The sequence below is a fragment of the Epargyreus clarus genome, unplaced genomic scaffold (assembly GCF_041222505.1).
Source record: "Epargyreus clarus isolate Ecla_fem2 unplaced genomic scaffold, WU_Ecla_fem_2.2 ptg000019l, whole genome shotgun sequence".
NCBI lineage: Eukaryota > Metazoa > Arthropoda > Insecta > Lepidoptera > Hesperiidae > Epargyreus > Epargyreus clarus.
In genome coordinates, this window is record NW_027332227.1 from 12,214,437 (window position 1) to 12,233,768 (window position 19,332).

A 19,332-nucleotide genomic window follows, 5' to 3' on the forward strand; every position below is an offset into this window, starting at 1 on the left:
GTGATTCCGATAAAAACTCGACAGGAAGGGGCTTCACACAGATTGAGGCGATAAGAAGAAAGTGCCGACAATCGGATGCGGCGTGAAGGAAAATCACAGTCGGTGCCTTTGTTCTGAAGTGCGCTGGTTTTATTCCGTAGTCAACCGCTCTTAGCTTTATCAATGTATTAAAGTGAATAAACGTATGCATATAGTCTTCTTTGTCGTGTGGTGTTTTATATCTGTGGAATTTACTTTCTCTTCCCATAGATTAACTTGTGGGTTTGAACTACAGATTCAATAACATAGGCAAACGATTCCTGTGATTTTTTTGGAAGTGACTAAAGGAATACGTCTAAAAAGTAAAATTCGCCAAATTACTCGTCTGCTATGGCAAATTATGGAAAAATCTCCAGTTCTAATGATGGCTACGATTGATGATGATGATGAAATTACCTGTCAAACATTGGTCGTATATGGGGTATACAACAGTCACTATTTCTGTATAGAAAGTAGGTACTAAGTCTTCTCTACCTATATCTATTTACTAACGTAAATTTCCATTCTTATGTTAATAACTTATCTTTATCGATATGTCTATAATCTCCTATGATTACTTTGATTTTACTGATTAAATTATTTTGTTACTAGTTCATTTATCTAGATTAAATTAAGGGAAATACCCACGATTGTTTTAATAATATCACTTAATCCGAAGACAATAATTTGAGCGTGAGATTGAAATACGATACAAATTTATAAAAAAAATATTTTTGTCTGTGCGTAATATATGTAAGTGTATCTCGTCTTTATGCACCTATGATATCCATGACATGACATCCATGATTTTACGCGTAACAGATGGTAGGGGAGCCCATGATGCTAAATATGTAGTAACTCGAGCGTCATTGGCACCTATACGATTGTGTAGATTAGACATTAGAATGAAGAAAAGGTTATATGATATTTTTCGATTTAGCGGGGTGTTTTCTTATTCTGACGATTTGAAAAAAAAATTGTATGAGAATGTATGAAGAATAATGTATTTTCCTAAAAATTAGCCTTTTCATTTAGTTCGTAATACATCATTATTTCCCAGGGATTCATGCTAATAAGTGACACTATTAGATAGCATAATAATACAGGGTGTTTTTTTTTCATAATGACTATTTTTTCACTACTTCGACGTGTGTTAATCGGCAGATTATGATGTTTCCCGTTTTCTAGCATTATTTCCTATATATTCTCGCGCATATAAAGTTCATTTATGGTTAAGGATAATCTACAGGGTGTAAGCTATCTCCCATATCTCAGTCTGACGCGCTCGAGATACTTTCGAAATCCCCCCTTCGGCTCCCCAACTAAGAGGTCTGGTCGTAGAGAAATTGGGAGCATTACCACCCGTATTTCTATTGATACCTGTTTGTGCCTTGTGAACAAATCGATTAAAGCAATAAATTTCATACCGGTTGTTATGGGAACTGTAGGCCGAGTGTGAGTTTGACAAATAAAATCAATTAACTTCACCATCACGTTAATGAGTCAACTTAACGTTGACAGTAAGCATGTCAATAGCGAGTGCGAGTTATCAAAATGTTGTCGAAAAAAAATTTGGTATGCTCACTTCGAAATTAGTACGCATCTTTTTGTTATGTTGTCAAACTTGAGTGTCGGCGAAGCGCCAGTTTTTTCGCCGACAGTAACCCAAACAAATTAAATAGTTCTTCCGTTACATTTGAAAAGCATGTAACTCATGTATTTCTTCATTTGTTCGTATTATTTTCGGAATAAGTAACCAAACCAAAAAGTCAATCTTAACACATGTTCTACGAGGAAGATAAGCGTCACTTAAAATTGTATGCTTTATGTTCAACGTCAGAATAGCACTATTTCACTTTTAACCCTACGAGTAAAAGAAACGGGAATAAAACATAAACAAAGCAGCGTCGTGCGTCACCAACAAGCTTGTTTTTTGCAAGTGATTTGGCGTGCATAGGAACAACCTGTTGCATTCTTTTGAAGTTTTGATTGTAATATATATAACAATGAAAACAAGTGCGACTCAATTCGAAATGTTGGTGAACTATATGGCAGAGTGAGTATGAAGTAATTCTTTATTTGCATTGTTTTCGAATCCATAATAATATTCATGCGGAGCGTCATCGTATGCACAAGCAATTAATTTAAACTATATTTTGTTTAAGACACGGTGATTTAAACAAACCACAAAAAACCCCACAAGGAAGGATAACAAATATAAGAAAATGGGAAGAGCTCACCCATCTTTTAAACGGTGATCCCACAGGAGGAAGTAAAGGGACTGAGAAGTGGAAAAAGGTGAGCATAATTTATTAATTTGATTACACATGATTGGCTTGACTTCTACTTTATTTTTTTAATTCATACTTAATATTATGCATTCTGGGATTAGGTACATATTTTTTCGAGGCGGTCCAGCTTAGTCCTCAGGGGTGGCAGCGCGTCTGTGGCCGACCTCAAGTAGTAATATCTAAGCCTATCTAGGGTTGATTACTGCTGTTCATAGGCAGTAGTAGCCACATGCCATTGGGTGGACTGCATGCTTGCTTGGTACTCCTATATTATAAAAAAATAAAAGTACATTTATAATTTATTGATTTATGCATGGGTTTAAGGTATGGAGTGATTTAAAAAATAACACCAAAAAGAAGTCTGCTAAGATAAATAGAGCAGCTTCTGGTACTGGTGGTGGGCCTGCGCTACAGGCAAAGCTAAGCAACCTGGAGCTCCGGGTTTTGCAAATAATTGGTGTCCAAGCAGCTACTGGGTTTACAGATGTGGTTGAAGCTGGCTTATATGTACAGGTGTGGTTCTCTGACTTATATATATTACTTAATAAATGGTCATCTCAGGAAGTCTTTGTTTACACCATTTTGTTTATGTTTATTTTGCTTCTGTGTGTAAAAATATGTACAATAAAAGGGAATGGTAGTTAATATTTTTATCAGCTAAAAATAATGATATTATTGCAATTATGTAATAAATAATATTTTTATAACAACAGGCACAAGATGAAGACCCAGACCGCACTCTGACGTTAACACCAACTCCACATACTGCTGTTGAGCCAGCTGAGGAAAGCCCAATTATTAACATAGGTAAAGTTCTTTAATGTTGGATATTTAACAAAAAAAAGCTTTGTCAATAAAACTATTACCTACCTATACGATAGGATTGAATAAATATATTATTGACCACAATCAACAGCTGTCTCTTCGGTGATCTTGTTTGCATTTACTATTATCATCAGGAATTATAGGCGATTTGAAAACATTTGGCAGCAGGTTGGCAACTAACATATATTTCTATCAATACTCATAGTACTAATAGTAGAGTAGAGGCTCCAATTAAGTACAGTTACATTCACACTCTTTAGTTCATACTTAGCTATTTAGCAGTACAATAATGTAACATTATTTTTACAGATCCATTTGAGCCTTGGAATGTGCCGGGACCATCCCAAGAGATGACAGTTGCCTCAGTGCCCCCCACACAAGTGGAAGAGGAAAATGTAATGGATGCAGCACGTGTAGTGGAGGCAGTATGTGACACCCCACCACCAGGACCATCAAGAGTCCCAGCACAGCAGGGTCAGACCCCACGTGGTCGGAGAAGAAAGACATCCCGAAGGGTCATTGGTTCTCCACGGCACCGGAGGACCCAAACTCTTATGGATAGGGTAGCACAAAACTTTCTCCATACTGATGATGAATGGAGAGAGTTGCTTATCCATAAACATGCAGAGGAGATTAAATTAGAAAAGGAACGATTAAGAATTCGGGAATTGGAGTTGCAGACACAGCAAAAATGGCAAGAGATTGCCTCAAGTGCTGTGGATGTTTTACATAAAATAAGTAATTCAAAACTCTGCAAAGACTGATACTTATTTATGTAAATCGATCCTGGCTCATAACATTTTTGTTATGTATGCAATTCTTATTCAGTCAACTGAATCCTTAATTACAGTCATATTTTGATTCAATTGTATAAACATAAAATTCACAGTTTATTTGAGATAAGTTTCAGTTATCATTATTTTTATTAATTATTTCTATTTTGTTATGTTAATTTAGTAGAAGATTTGATTATTTGATATGTGTTCTTAGTTTATTTAAAGTATATTTATGAAGGAATAAAATTAAAATATGGAGGTTATTTTAAAAAATATATTTTTAATCACTATGCTGTATAAAACTTAATACTAATCGATCTCTGTAGGCTCTTCCTCTTAATAAATCCGTTGCATACCTTCCACCTGTATCTTCTATAACTTCAACTGGTTCATCTTCGGCAGTGTTATCTATAAAATAAAATATTTATAAAGTAATGTCAGAATTGTATTACTTACTACTTTTTACATGTAATTTACACATTCGGGAATAAATTTCAAAATCTTTTCAATTCTAAGGATAATAAGAAAATAGGGGTTTATTATAATATAAATAAATTTACCAATATTATCCGGTTCAGGTACATTAAAATCGATTGCCATATTATGGAGCACACAGCACGCTTCAATGATTTGGGCACATTTTTTAGGCTTATAGTGCAAAACTCTGTCTTTGCACAAGCACCTCCAAAGATTTTTTAGCCTTCCAAATGTATTTTCAATACACACTCGGGCTGTGCCATGTTTTTGATTATAGAGTGCCTGGGGTGTATTAGGCTGTACATTTAAAAATGGGGTCATCAGCCATGGGCGAAGTGGATAGCCAGAATCTCCTGTAATATTTAAAAATTGCATTATGTCAATACATTATTGGCTTAACATTTTACCATAGTTTTTTTAATTGAAATGCATCCAATTCACTAACAGTTTAAAGCAAATAAGAGAGTAATGTACAATAAAAAAAAATGAAAATAATTACCTAAAAGCCAACATATTTCACCACCTTGATGCAGCGATTGCATGTATTTATTTAAACTGCTATTTTCCCATACAAATGAGTCATGGTTGGCACCTCCAAACTTCGCGTTAACATTTGTAATACGGCAATCACTATCACAAATCTGGAAAATAAATGAGTTTTATATGATTCACTGACCCTGTGGGATAATAAGTTTAATATAATTTTATTACCAGAAATACATATACCTACCATTTGTACATTGATCGAATGATAATGTTTCCTGCAATAATAAAGTTGCTCTTCTTCTGTTGGTGGTGAAAATATTCTAAAGTGACTGCCATCAATACAACCAACAATGCCAGGTAAACCAAACTTGGCATAGAATCTGAAACAAATAATATAATCAACCTAAAAACAAAAATAGTAGAAATTATGAAGATTTTTTTGTAGGAAATATTTACTTCTACTTACTTATCAATAACTACTCGTCTTGCAGCTGGGGTGGTAGGGAAATTTATATGTTTCCGTAACATTGCTGGGTGTATGAGTGCTTGAGTCACTTGGTGTATGTACACACTGCACATTTTCTGCGACAAACCCTTGGCCACCCCTACCGGTCTCTGATAAGAGCCAGTGGCAAAAAAAAATAACGCAACAAGAACCTGTAATAATAAGTCATATTATATATTATAAGTGAGAAATCTAGTAGTATTTGAAACCATTGTTTTTTAAATATATCTACTGCAAAAAAACATTTACCTTTGTCTCTACACTGACACGTTGTGTAGACTTCAAGTTTGTCAAATTTTGTAGGTCTTCGCATAAAGATAAGAAAGCTTCCTTCGTCAACCTATATCTATTTCTAAATTCTATATCACTAAGATCTTCTAGGACGTTAACAGACGCTCGCAAAGACGCTCTTTGCCTACGCATATAATTTCGTTGATCTTGCGCTTGAGCAACCGATATCATCCTCCAGGCTAAAAAACTACGGCTTGCTCTACCCCTTAACAACAAATCCGACACGAAAAAACTCATTTTAAACAAATAAACAAAAAACAAATTTAACTTAAAATACGTAACTCTTGGTTTCACTATATGAAATGCAAGTGAATGAAATACTTAACACAAATAGTTGAGTTTACGTACACAAACTGTCAAAACACAACTCACACTCGCGCATGACTGCTCAAACGTCAAAATACTTAACATCAATAGTTAAATCACGTCACGACGAAATTAGTTGCGTTAACCGAAATGCAAAATAAAACTCGCACTCGCACTTATTGTTTTCGTAACTTTCCGCTAGAGGCGCTGACTAAGATTTCATACAATTTGAGTTTTTAGACGTAAACGCGATAGTAAAGTAAATGCCTGATAAAACTCACACTCGGCCCACTGGTTACTCTAATTTCTCCGTTACGTTTTACTTCCTTTTAGATCTTCCGTCTTCTAAACTTGTTATGGAGTTCAACTGGTTCTAAATATATCAGATATCGAGACAGTATCGTAATATTCCTTGTTTTTTAAAACTCGTTTGAACATACCTCTTTCTCAATAACTATGGAAGGATATAAATCCTTAAAAAAGGTTTATAAAGTCAACTTTAGATTTGTAGGGTACAAATCTAAAGTTGTATGACTTTATAAACCTACAAACACTAATTGATACATTCATCAGACCGGGATAAAACACCATCCCACCCGAAATAAGCCCCTTCTATGCAATGTTATTCGTTGCTATGACCACAGTAAATAAATAAATCCGAAGACATGAGTTCTACATAGTTCAGTGCAAGGCACTTAACTGTTGTTATGGTGACATAAAATTGCACAATACATGTAGATCTTATTGTAATCACTGCGCTGTGTTCAAGTGGAAAAACCCAACAAATAATATAAACCTTCCAAATATATCATGGAATTTTTTATCAGGTCTTTGACATAATCTAAAATACCGTAGATATGCGAATTCCACTGTGATTCGCACTTCATTATGTTCTTACTGGCATATGCCAAAGATTTGTGTGATAGGAAATAAATGATCGACTATTATCCGGCTTACATGTCATTGATATAAGACATATCTATCATTGCACTAAAACCGTTTATTTATAGACTTTTTAAATTTCTTTGTAACATTCCTTTTACTTTGAAACTCTTATCTGGGGTCATACATCCACCAATATATTCACATAGTTTCACATACATTTACAGTAGGGATAATGTGGTGCTTACTGCTTGAACCAATCAACCATTGATTTTCAGCCTCTCAATCAGGAAGTCCGAAGTTCAAACCCCAAGCACGCACCTCCGATTTTTTCAAAAAATTCTCCAGTGTCTGAAGTATAGCAATTTGAACTTGCCCAGCGTGATGGACTACGACTACACCTCTCTCACTCAGAGAGAAGACTCGTGCCCAGCAGTGGGAAAATAATGAATTGAAGACGACGACAACCACATAAAATCAAAATGAATCTTATATTTTTTCTCTTAAAACAATACAAGTAGAATTTATTAAGCACTCAAATTATTCAGACATAGAATACATTATATTATTGCGATAAAAGGAACAACGAAAGATAAATAATTAAATCATGTAGATATTAAGCAGACAACCGAATCTAATGAGATCTCCGTGACGGCTTGACGAATGCGGAAAGGCTTTAGTTTCAGTTGAAATGTACACGAGACTACCACACATGTGCAATAACCTTATAGAGAACGGTATTATGTGTGAGTGACCACCAACGTATGTTACCATAGATTAACCATGTCAAGATAGACTACTCGAAATAGCGAACGTAAATTTTGAATTAAAATATTCAAAATGAATGAGTCGATTGACCTACCTGTATCTGTTACAATTTCCTAGTTCTGACACAATCTGCTAGGGGCGCTGATTGGAAATTGTATGGGCAAATACGTAAACAAATACCAAAACGTAAAAACTCATGGTAACTGTATGTAATATTTTATGAAAGACCTTTCTTTTTGAAATTGAAAAAATAATATAATATGTTTGAACAATTATACAATAACTTTATATACTTCAACTATATACTTAAACAATATAATTGTTATTACATACGCTCGTTTTACGTCAACTATCATTTGTGATGTAAATGACTCCTCTTCATCCATGCCAATGGGCTTTTATAGAAATTATTGTTCAAGTCATGTGGTGGAAAATGAAGTAAGCAAAGTACCGTGCAAATACGTAATAATTGTTTTATGGATTTTACCCGTAATCTTGAATAACCATCGTAATCATCATCAACCCATTAACGTCCCACTGCTGGGCACGGGTCTCCTCTCAGAATGAGAAGGATTAGGCCATAGTCCACCGCGCTGGCCAAGTGCGTATTGGTAGACTTCGCATACCTTTGAGATTTTTTTTATAAATCTCTCAGGTATGCAGGTTTCCTCACGATGTTTTCCTTCACCGTTTAAGCAAGTGATAATTAATTTCTAATACGCACATAATTTTGAAAAATCAGAGGTGCGTGCCTGGGATTTGAACCTCGGACCCTCCATCGTAACATAGCAACAAATAGTATAATGTTGTAGGGTTGTAATAAACTTTTTTATAATTATATCTTTCTAATATTTTATGCAATTTAAAACCGTGTATCGTAAATAGCTTTTATGTTTTTCGCTTACACTCTATAAAAGGCAAAGGAGAGATGTATGGAAATGCCTCCATTTGCGATTACAATTTTTAATGAAGCAAGTTTTACGTACGTACGTAATTTATATAATTGTTTGTTTATTATAATTGGTTTAATTAATTTTTAATTAAAACGAACTTGAAAGAATATGCAAGTTTGTCGTTTTATATTTAAGTTTACATTTAAATTAATATCACGTTATTTTTCTTTACCATAATAATATCGTCTATTACTATGTGAGATACAAATCATTACACATAAACGTAGCTTCCATGATTTGGAAATTACACTCTACTAAACACTATATACTTTTATCCTGAATTTTCTATGACAACGGGAAAGGAAATATCGCATACCTAAGATTTACCATGAAAGTATTCAACCGCGGTGGGTGGCCGGATTTATCTAAAATTTTATAATATACACAAGATACCCATTGCGACATTACATAATCTGTGACGGTATCACGTGTCACGATCACACAAGAAGCGCGTGCGAGAACAACCGTTAGACTTAAGCCCCTTAGTATAATCGCATAGTAACAACTAAATTTTGACTTTTTAAATACTGCTTTTTAAATAAAGAACGACCAAAACTGGTACTAGTTGAATAATGAAATCGTGGCTCAAATTACTAAGTATGGAAATCTATTTTTAAATATTCTAACTCTATGTTAAGGATGGAAAATTCGTTAAACATTGTTTCGATAAAGGCATATCGGGTCAGATTTTTTCCTATCTTGATTTATATTTGTTGAAATTAGCATAATATGTGTTGGTTGTATTTTAATGTGACAGAAATAATCCAATGATATCAATTGTAGGAACATGGGGTTTAAATTATTTCATAATCTATTATATCAGAAATTATCTCTTGTGATAAAGTCGAACATAGTTCCCTTCTCTTAAGAAGGGAACGTATGTCATCAACCAATCTGCATATCTTGCATAGAAACTTGTGCCGGAATACTAAAGTTATATATTGACGATCAGTATATTATGACGTAAAATTGAGAAGTGCCTTTGAAGATCCCTGATTTACAACTACAGATGCGTTTGAATCTCATCATTTTCCCGTCCTGGTTTAAATTTATTTGTGATTGCTACCATACGATTCATATTCATATTGTATTTACGATGGGTCTGACGTCAACCCTCCTTGGGTATTGCCTTTGCACGTTTCTGAGTTACAATTGAGCAATTGCTACGTAAGTTATCTCTCAGGTGTTTTGTTTGAACTCATTGACGTAATGAGATAAATAATTTCAATAATACCTTTATATTTTAAGTATAATTGATAGGTTTGGTGTCTATTAATTATTGTCAATGTATTAATGTATTGATGTCTGATAAGGGAAAATTAGAAAGATTTATGCTGGCTTAAACATCAATGAACAAATTCGATCGATCATTTGACTTAAGCTACTTATTATTGACTTTTACAAGTATTTTTTGGTTTAATAAATGAAACTTGCTTACTAAGGCTCTTAATAACCCTAGATCTTTCAGTGAGAGATTCCAATTTACAAAATCAGAAAGACACTGCTTTCATTACTTATTGTTAAATTTTATCCACTTTTTTTCGATCCATTGTAATTCAATCATTATTTTAAGTGAACCTACTATAGAAGCTGAATGAATACTCATTTCCAGAACTAACAATGTAAATTCTCTTCACGCGTTCCTAAGTAGTTTCTTACGATGACACTGCATTATGCAGTGTTGGAGTTTTTGCTGAACTTACCCGTTACTCACCCACTAACATAGTCTGGTCACGATAACATTCATTCAGTGTTCACACTATTCATTGACTTACATCAGAAAGTGGTGGAACAACAAAGTTTGCGAACACACGAAGAATAACATTGCTAAGCTGTTTATACGTAGTCTAGAAAATATCATCAGGAGAAACTTGAAATGTAAGATATGTGTAAACGCGAATATTGTTTTTTATAGCTCAATCGTTAACAGTCTGCACAATTAAGTAATGTCGGTTCGTCAGGAGTTGGGAAGGACCCACCCATTCAACTCCTAGGGGGATGGACCGCTAATTATTAAATATCATGCGCGGTTCCTTGCTTCGAAGGGGAAGTTACGTTGTTAAACCGTGAAGGACACCTTACGGGTGGTTTGTAAATGTCTAGTGGGTCACTCCGTTTGTGTATTTCTTCAATCAATTTTTAAATCCAAGCCCCTTTCCTGTTGTGAAGTTTTTTATGCTTCTATACCCAGCATTCGGGTATAAGAAAGAGACGCAGCAAGTCATATTTGTGGGATTAGTTTGGTAACAAATATCTATTTATAAAGTCTCCAACAACATATAGCTAAATTTAATATAACCAAAACTACGCAAACGACTCTTTTTAACAATATGTGAGTCATACAGTCAGATATTATCTTATATATATTCAATCTGAATACAGTCTCCCGATGTACCAGCATGTATGACGCAGGCCATTACCAAGCAGTATGTAATAGGAACAACCATTATATTGGAAGCACTTCCTGTGACATCGTTTTGCTTCGTCAGCGTTACTTTGATTTTTAAACTGTGCATTTTCCTGTCCTATTTTGACTTCTAAAAAGTTTTTATTACCGACAACTTTGAGTAGGTTAGCATATTGTAAAAACCTTCTTGTAACATGGCGTGATTCCAATTACGTGTATAGGTATGTGAATTCATTAGTTTTATTATGGTTTTACCTATTTCTATGTTAATAAATATGTTTTATGACTTTGGGTAGTTCTTGACAAAGTTAGGTCATCAGTTTTTAGATTATAATAGGTAATATACCTGTTAAAGGATATGTAATAAATAAATTAATAAATTTATTAATAACATTTTGACTAAATTATGGTCATGTGCTTATGTAACATGGTGTTTTCCATTTTTTGCGCAATATTATGTTACAGATTTACAAATTTTATTTTGTTTTGTTGTTGTGTTAATTAGTTATAAAAATAGGAAAATATGTTAATCGTCGGTATTTCCGCAATTCGATGAATTGGTTAGCTGTTAATAAGTCATGGAAAAATATGAGAAAAAATATTATATAGTATATAAACAAATGACACTAATAACATTCCACAAATTCGTATCTTATTACAAGAAAACAAACAATAATTGTTCGTATCTTCATATCTTCAATTGAAACTTAAATACTGCATGTATCTAGCAGATAAACCGTACTTAAGATTAATAATAGTTTGTTGCGGTTTATAAATAGACTAGCTAATGATGATAATTGTTCCTAGAATTTCTCGAGTACCTAAGTCCTATTAAAAGTTCCTGAGAAGTACAGACATTGTTTCTTGAAAACCTTATATTGTTATGATGGAATCGTTTATTTTGTGATACATATTTTGAGAATAGGTCCAACTATGTTCTATTCAAAATATCTTAGAAGTCAAGTCTAAGACCCTTCTATAAAAGATAATTTGTTATAATCACATTATAGTTGTGAGTATTGGCGACTTTAATCGTAAATAACTTCACACAAAGATGCCGAGGATACCTGTATTTGAAGCCTTAGACTACTACACCATATTCTGTAATAGGCTAGCAAAACAGTAGTTAAATTATGTTAAAATCAGCTAATAATAAAATTAATAAAATTATGATAAAATCACTACAGGAATCACCAAGTCTCTATAATAACTACATATAGATACTTAGCTATATTTGAATACTAAGCTGGAACGCCTCGTTGTAAGTCTTATCGAACTACAAAAATAACAGCTCGAAGAATCCTACAATAAAGTAATAATAACAGGTATTTCCATATATTTTATCCCTCAGCTCAAAGTGCAAGGCCTGTTAACTTTCATTTTGCTCGTCATAATTATATCAGAAGCAAAAGAACCATTCTGTCTGTTATTATTCAATAAAAATGTCTCTTTCCCTAACAATGCGCGGAACTGGTCGAGAATTTCTTATATAATTCACTTATGGAACAGAGGTACAGAAATCTCAAACAATAGGAAATTACCGGTCATGCAACCAGTTTTAATTACTTTCTGATTCCAATCGGTAGGAACCTGGCTTCAATAAGGAAGGAGATCAGTTTTTATGTAATAATAGTAGCTAATGGAGGAAATCAACCTGTTAGGCTGTCCACTCACCAATCCAACCACTGACGATTGACATTAATCGATTAATGTTTAAGCACCCTTAAATGGAGATAATATTAAATTCATAGTATTAAAACAGCTAGGTATTACTGTTCTAGGCAAGTTTGTAAGACTAATAGGACTCCGGTTGCGTTCCTTTGGAGATCCCGGAGTCCCCTACGCAGCGCTGAGGACGGCCACCGTGGGGTTTTAGTGCGGTAAGAGTCCCACATAACCCTGTGTCGCTCCACGGCATCGGGTACCTTTTGAAGATTCCTCCCTCGTAAACAAAAAAAAAGGCAAGTTTGTAGTGGTGGTTAACGTTGTGATCAACAAATTGGACCTTAAATCTATGCTATGAATTATTACGTAGAATCGGATAATCCAAAAATTCAATTTATTTATTTTCTTTGTATTTTTAATATAAGTATGCGTATAAGTTAGCAAGGTCGCGTGTAATAGCTAGTCATTTAATATTAAAATACCCAGTTACTAACGGTGGATAAACCGGTAGGTAAACCGTTGAACCAATAAATATTAAGAGAAATTCAATCAACTCTATCAAGCGTAAAAACCTTAACACGTACATTAAAATAAGAAACTTCTATCTCACAAGATAACGTAACAAACCATAACTTATGCTAATCTAAGTAACAGGTAAATGTTTCTATAACTCTAATAAGAAAAACCCAAATGGTTCTGTGTTTCTCCACGAGAAAACGTGAAATGTCGGCTTACGTCAGCGATGCTCTTTCAGTGTCTAGGCGTGAAAAGATTAGTTCACGACCAAATCACAGGTCACTTAGAGGACCGAATACTGCATCGCTGCCTCATGGCAGTCTATAACACTGAGGAGATTGCCCGGGTAAGGAGGGATTCCTCGAGGCCCGGAATCCCTGCGCCCCGCGGCTAAGTCACGCCGCGGCATAGGACTACCATAAGGTAGTCCTATGCGGGGAAACAGCTACTAGCTATAAAGCTAGTAGCTGTTTCCCCTCGTCAACAAAAAAAAAAAGACCAAATCACATACGGCATGCGTGATCTGTTTTATTGGAGTAACAACAATAGCTTACTGTTTAAAAATGGATAAGCATTAGATAATGCTCTATATACATAATGATAAAAAAAATCTTAGTAGAGGTCATCAAACATCAGTAAATGAGATTGAAAGCCTTTCTGAGGATTTTTGTATCATTATTTTTCATATGTGATTTAGATGTGCCATCCACTATGTATGGGTGTGTGAATAAATTATAACAAATTTACTTACGTTTATGAATGATTTTAGTTAAATAAAATAAAAATTTATAAAAAAATATGGTCGGAACGATTTCATATGGCCTATGAGGGGATCGAACCCGCGACCTTCGCGTTATTAGCACGACGCTCTAACCAACTGAGCTAATGGGCCGATGGTCCTACGGACGAAATAAAGTGTCTCATTTTGCAAGATAGGCATATTGTTATACAATGTATGTTATGTATATGTAATGGCGGAATAAGGGATATATTTTTCCGAGATGATAAAGACGCGTTAACAATATTTTTTTTTTGTTTTTTTTTTGCTTTCTAATATAAATTAAAGCATTGCATTATACAAATATTTGTATGCTGATTGCATACAAAAACCAGTATCAAGATTTTTAACAATTATTTTAATTCTCGTCCTGAGGTCGGTTACGAATCTCTACGGTTATTATATCTGTCTTACCAGACCTTTCAAACTAAATCAATGAAGTTAACTTACGACTTTAACCATAACTTAATCTCAACTTTATTGTTAATGTCTTATGTTTACAACTCAATACGGGTTAAGTCGAAATTTTGTAATTTATGAAGGTGATAAAAACCTTTGTAGCTCGACTTCGGTGGAACGTCCGCCACATCTATTTCTACCTCATAACGGCAATGCTGCTGTGTTCTGATTTGAAGAGTATGGTAAGGGAGACATACTTTTCCGAGGCGTTCCAGCTTAGTCCTCAAGGGTGGCGGTGGATCTGTGGCCGACCTCAGGTGGGAATATCTAATCCTATCTATGTTGATTACAGATGTCCAAGGGCGGCAGTAGCCACTTTCCATCAGGTGGACTGCATGCTCGTCTGCTATTCCTATGTAATAAAATATTGTATTGAACATGCACGTGCTTAGAAAATGATTCCGACTATATCAAGATGTCAGCTTATCACAACCGGACGACATTATTCTTTACTAGATAAGACTTTCATTTGTGTTTAGAATCAGCTTGAGATAATTCGTAGAAATTTCATTGTTTATCAAACCGGTTTATTAATTGCTGTGGTAGAAAGCTACGTTAGCTAAGTAGAGGAGATAGTATTATGTTACTGGTTTTCGAAAATTATAGACACAGGTTGCAGATATAACTTGTTAGGCAGCTAATACACAAGGGACGACTAAAGTAAAACACAGCTGTTATTAGACAGGAATAAAAATCATAAAAGGTATATAAGTACAATAAAGCGAAATGTTTCAGTAAATAAAATAAATTTTAGGGCTAATTGCTATAAATTAACTAATTAATTTCATGTTATACCATTTAGTTGCGGTAACCACATGACATCAATCTTTTATTATTATTTTATATTATTTCTTAATCTGCGTTATGATATAGGTACATGGTATACATATAGGTATAATGTACTTATAGTAGTCTAATAAAATATGTACGACGCAAAAGTTTTTAATATCATATAATATGCGCAATTGCTTTCCTAATCGTCGGGGAATGTTATCTTTAATAATACATAAAAAGGATTTTTGGAGATTAGGAATATTAATAAACTGATTGTTAAGTGATCATCGCGCAATGTACCTACATAAGTAATATGTAGGATACATACAGACTTACAGAAAATGAAATATTTTGATAATTATTTTTTAGGCAATTTCCCTAGATTTTGTCCACTTTTACCTGTTACACTGTCGCCTTTGGCTTTTAAGACTAAAAAAAAATAGTATATAGTCTAGTCATAACATTGGTACCTTTACAAAAATAAGAAAAATACTTTCCTGGCACATTTTTCTCAATCGAACAAAATCTGTGATTTAAGAGAAATTTAGTTTCAAAAAAGAAAGGTATTGTAATTTAAAAATGTAATAAACGTAATCTGTTTGTCTCATATAATTTTAAAGATTTAAATAGGTAATTATTTTAAAGCCACTTTCGAGTTTTTGCCACTCAAATGGTTTACTAATAAGTAGTAAGTGACAAAGTTGCAAAGTAACACCTTTTCATTAGGATACCTACAATTTTCATTACCTCGTCCGTAACTAAATTGCATTTAATTTTCCTTTTAAACCGACACCTACCGTCTTAGCACTTAACGTAACTTAGAAGTGCTGTTATTTATGCTTCCACCCATTACATGAAGTATTTTTCTTTACATCATTTGGTCGCATACTTCTACTCTGTAGAAATCCATACATTCATCACGAGTCAAGTACATCGGGGCCTTTCAAAACCACCAGTCACGTCGTGAACTCATGACTAATTTGCGTGGTTGCCGCAATTGTAAGACTGCGTTCATAGTTATAAAATAACTCGCGTTTATGCGACTTTATCTTTGCGATTTTTTTTTATAATATAAGAGTAGTAGACGAGCATGCAGTCCACCTGATGGTAAGTTGTTACTGCCGCCCATGGACATCTGTAATCAACCCCAGATAGAATTAGATATTCCTACCTGATGTCGGCCACAGATGCGTCGCTACCCCTGAGGACTAAGCTGGAACGCCTCGAAAAAAGTCTGTCTCCCTTACCACACCCTTCAAACCGGAACACAGCAGGGCCTAACACTGCTGTTATTAGGTAGAAATACGTGTGGCGGTGGTGCCGCCAGAGTCGAACCACAAAGGGTTCTACCACCTTCATTTAAGTCACTTTGCTCAATTTGATGCACGTATATTGTAATACAATATAGTAGTTATGAATCAGTGTATACATTGAACAGAAATGTTAATGACAAGGTCTATGACAAAGTCAAACAACTGTTACACGATGTTGTAATTGGGTATGACTTCAGCAAACCAAGCAAACAAACAAACAAACAAACAGCAAACCAGCAAAACAAGCAACAAATGAGAATATCATTACATTGACGGTTACTCAATCAAGGATCGACAGTATTCAGTATTAACTTATTTGTGAATTGCTTTATCTGTACCCTTACCATGAGTTTTTACGTTTTGACAAATGTGACTGTTTTGGTATTTGTTTACGTATTTGCCCATACAATATCCAATTAGCGCCCCTAGCGGATTGTATCAGAACTTGTAAATTGTATGGGCCAATACGTAAACAAATACCAAAACAGTCATATTTGTCAAAACGTAAAAACACATGGTAAGGGTACTGAGTCCATCACTATTCGCATGAAAATCGCATTAAAACGTTGCGTTAAAACTATGTCAAATTAGAGCGCAATGTGTACACAGTCTTGTGCGTAAGTAGAAACGTAATAAGACTGAACTTGACACCCATCTAGTAGGTTTCATGTAGCCCTTTGACTGAGATTTTTGTGCAAATTAAGTAACTGGTACCACGCTACCTTGAGAGATAATTGTATAATAACATCCGCGCAGATTGTTCAGATTAGTGATATAAAGTAAGTATTATAAAGTAGTGAAGGATTTTCCTTCATATTCTTCATCACAGTCTTGTAATGAAATTGTTCAACACCGTATGCTAATGATAGTAACTGAATAATTTAAAATAATAGTTCATTATCTAGGGTTTGTTAATGAGAAAGTTATATACATATGTAAACCCTTATATCTTTGATCAAATTTATTTTGCTACAGAAGAACCTTTTTTCCTACATATTTTTATATAATCCAATGTAATGGATATTATTTGATCATAAAACTAATTTAATTTTGTAGACGATGCCTCAACAATCTACATACTTCCTAATACTTTAACTCGTAATGTGTAGATACTCAATGATTATTATTAATCGTTGTTACTTTTGTTGCATTGCTGTGTTTATTTCGAGCAAGTTGTCAACGTCAAACTGATTAATTAACTTCGTAGAAAATACACGTGTTACCATAAAACTTTAATTGCTGCACCTAAAGCTGGTTTGGACGTTAATAGTAGAGTACAGTTGTATAATTAGGGCAGTCGGAGTTAAGATTAGTGTAATGGTAATATGCTGCTGTGGCCCTGGGGAATGTTTTGTACCGGCTCAGATGCGGTATACATTTTTGCGTTCATAGTATTAAAAATAGGACTTATACACAAATACAGGGGTGTATTTTGGTGTATTTTGGCAGGGGTGGCATATTTTTAAGCAGTTTTATGTTGATAGTAATTCTCTAGTGAATGCTTATTCTCCTTTATTTATTTTCTAGTTGAATCCGATGAAGACTCTAATGTATTAACACTCTAAAAGACAAATTTTGATTACACCTAGAATACAAATCTAAAGTAATCGTTTAAATATCTGGCTAGCCAGGAATCGATACTGAAGCCCTTGGGAACAAAGAAAAAACTAACTACTGCATCTCACGGGTCATGAACCTCACAATAATTTCAAAAGCAGACTGACGCATTTTTCATTTCTATTTTTTAAACAGAAGACTATAAAACAAAATGTCATTATACTAAAACCACATAAGTGTACTCGAAGTTTATGTCACTGCATTTTTAGCTCCAACTTTGTAGGGAACATTTACAAACTTTATAGCATTTTGATGACCAACAGTAATAGGTAACTCTTACATACGTGGTATGGTAATAAAGGAGTTTATGGTCGAGAAATGTGTACGTCAAACGAACATACATTATAATTAGCTTTGTTATTTAAACATACTGCAATAACCCTATTGTAGTAAAGTCGGAGTATCGTCGTTTGACTTCTGGTTGTGTAAATAATCGACTGATCGGACTGTAATATAGGTAATACTAATTTTTAGTAGCTAATTAAAATAATCATGTTACTTTTACGTGTCGATGCCAGACGGTGTCCGAAAAAAACAGTGGTAGATTAATGGTTGTAAATGGTCTCTCAGGGAGTTCCTGTTTTGAATCACTGGCAAGCACTTTTCTTTATTCATACATGCATCTGGTTTAAATATACATAAAAGGTCAGAAAATACATTTTGGTAGGCTTATTACTAAAAAGATAACTTTAAAATAAGAGCAACACATGGAATTTGCCTCTGGTTTATATTAATTAAGCCTTAAGTACTTGTAATTAATTCCATGAAACGTATACACAAGCGTTCCACAAATAGTTATTTCATTATTAATTATTTATAAGAGGATTGACAGGAAATAATCGTAACGTTCGTAGAATGACGCGCGTGAATCCAATTTTCCGTAAATAATTAAATGTTTTGAGTTTTAATTCGAGTAATAACTAATGTAGTATAAGGGTCTGTTCACACAGACCCGCTTGGAGAGGAGAGCAGATATTTATTACGTTGGAAACAGATTATTGAGTAATTGTATTTAGGTTCATTTTTGCATGTGCACTTATTTTGTCATTAAGAACCCAAAGTTCCACCGTCTTCACGTGTACACATGACTTTTTCAACGTAGTGTGTGTATTAAAATCATGTATGTAACTGCGTAGACGTTATTAGACATTATGACCACCCTTTTCTGTATTGGGTGATTGCCTATTTGAAAATAGCACTATTTAATAATATAGTATTAGCATTA

The 19,332-nt window shown here is 34.1% G+C and overlaps 3 protein-coding genes, 1 long non-coding RNA gene and 1 other non-coding gene across 7 annotated transcripts in view; 2 read left to right on the top strand and 3 right to left on the bottom strand.

Moving 5' to 3' along the window:
- LOC140750240 (uncharacterized) overlaps positions 1–19,332 on the bottom strand; it is a 343,727-nt gene that overhangs the window by 273,383 nt on the left and 51,012 nt on the right. The gene's annotated exons all lie outside the window — the stretch shown is intronic.
- LOC140750246 (uncharacterized) overlaps positions 1–19,332 on the top strand; it is a 281,508-nt gene that overhangs the window by 203,289 nt on the left and 58,887 nt on the right. The gene's annotated exons all lie outside the window — the stretch shown is intronic.
- The window catches only part of LOC140750251 (uncharacterized), an 89,234-nt gene that overhangs the window by 42,105 nt on the left and 27,797 nt on the right, over positions 1–19,332 (bottom strand). The window lies entirely within an intron of this gene.
- LOC140750152 (uncharacterized) lies at positions 1,940–4,031 on the top strand. The gene is made up of 4 exons (XM_073083540.1): positions 1,940–2,074; positions 2,184–2,316; positions 3,023–3,116; positions 3,444–4,031. The coding sequence occupies exons 1-4, from the start codon at positions 2,025–2,027 to the stop codon at positions 3,896–3,898; spliced, it is 732 nt and encodes a 243-aa protein (XP_072939641.1). The 5' UTR covers positions 1,940–2,024; the 3' UTR covers positions 3,899–4,031.
- Positions 13,985–14,058, bottom strand: TRNAI-AAU (transfer RNA isoleucine (anticodon AAU)). Its single transcript has one exon. It is a non-coding gene; the product is annotated as a tRNA-Ile (tRNA).

Coding starts and splice junctions, on each gene's coding strand:
- LOC140750152 (XM_073083540.1), top strand. CDS start 2,025: ATGAAAACAAGTGCGACTCAATTCGAAATGTTGGTGAACTATATGGCA. Junction 2,317..3,022: donor GGACTGAGAAGTGGAAAAAG/GTGAGCATAATT, acceptor TTATAACAACAG/GCACAAGATGAAGACCCAGA. Junction 3,117..3,443: donor AAGCCCAATTATTAACATAG/GTAAAGTTCTTT, acceptor TTATTTTTACAG/ATCCATTTGAGCCTTGGAAT.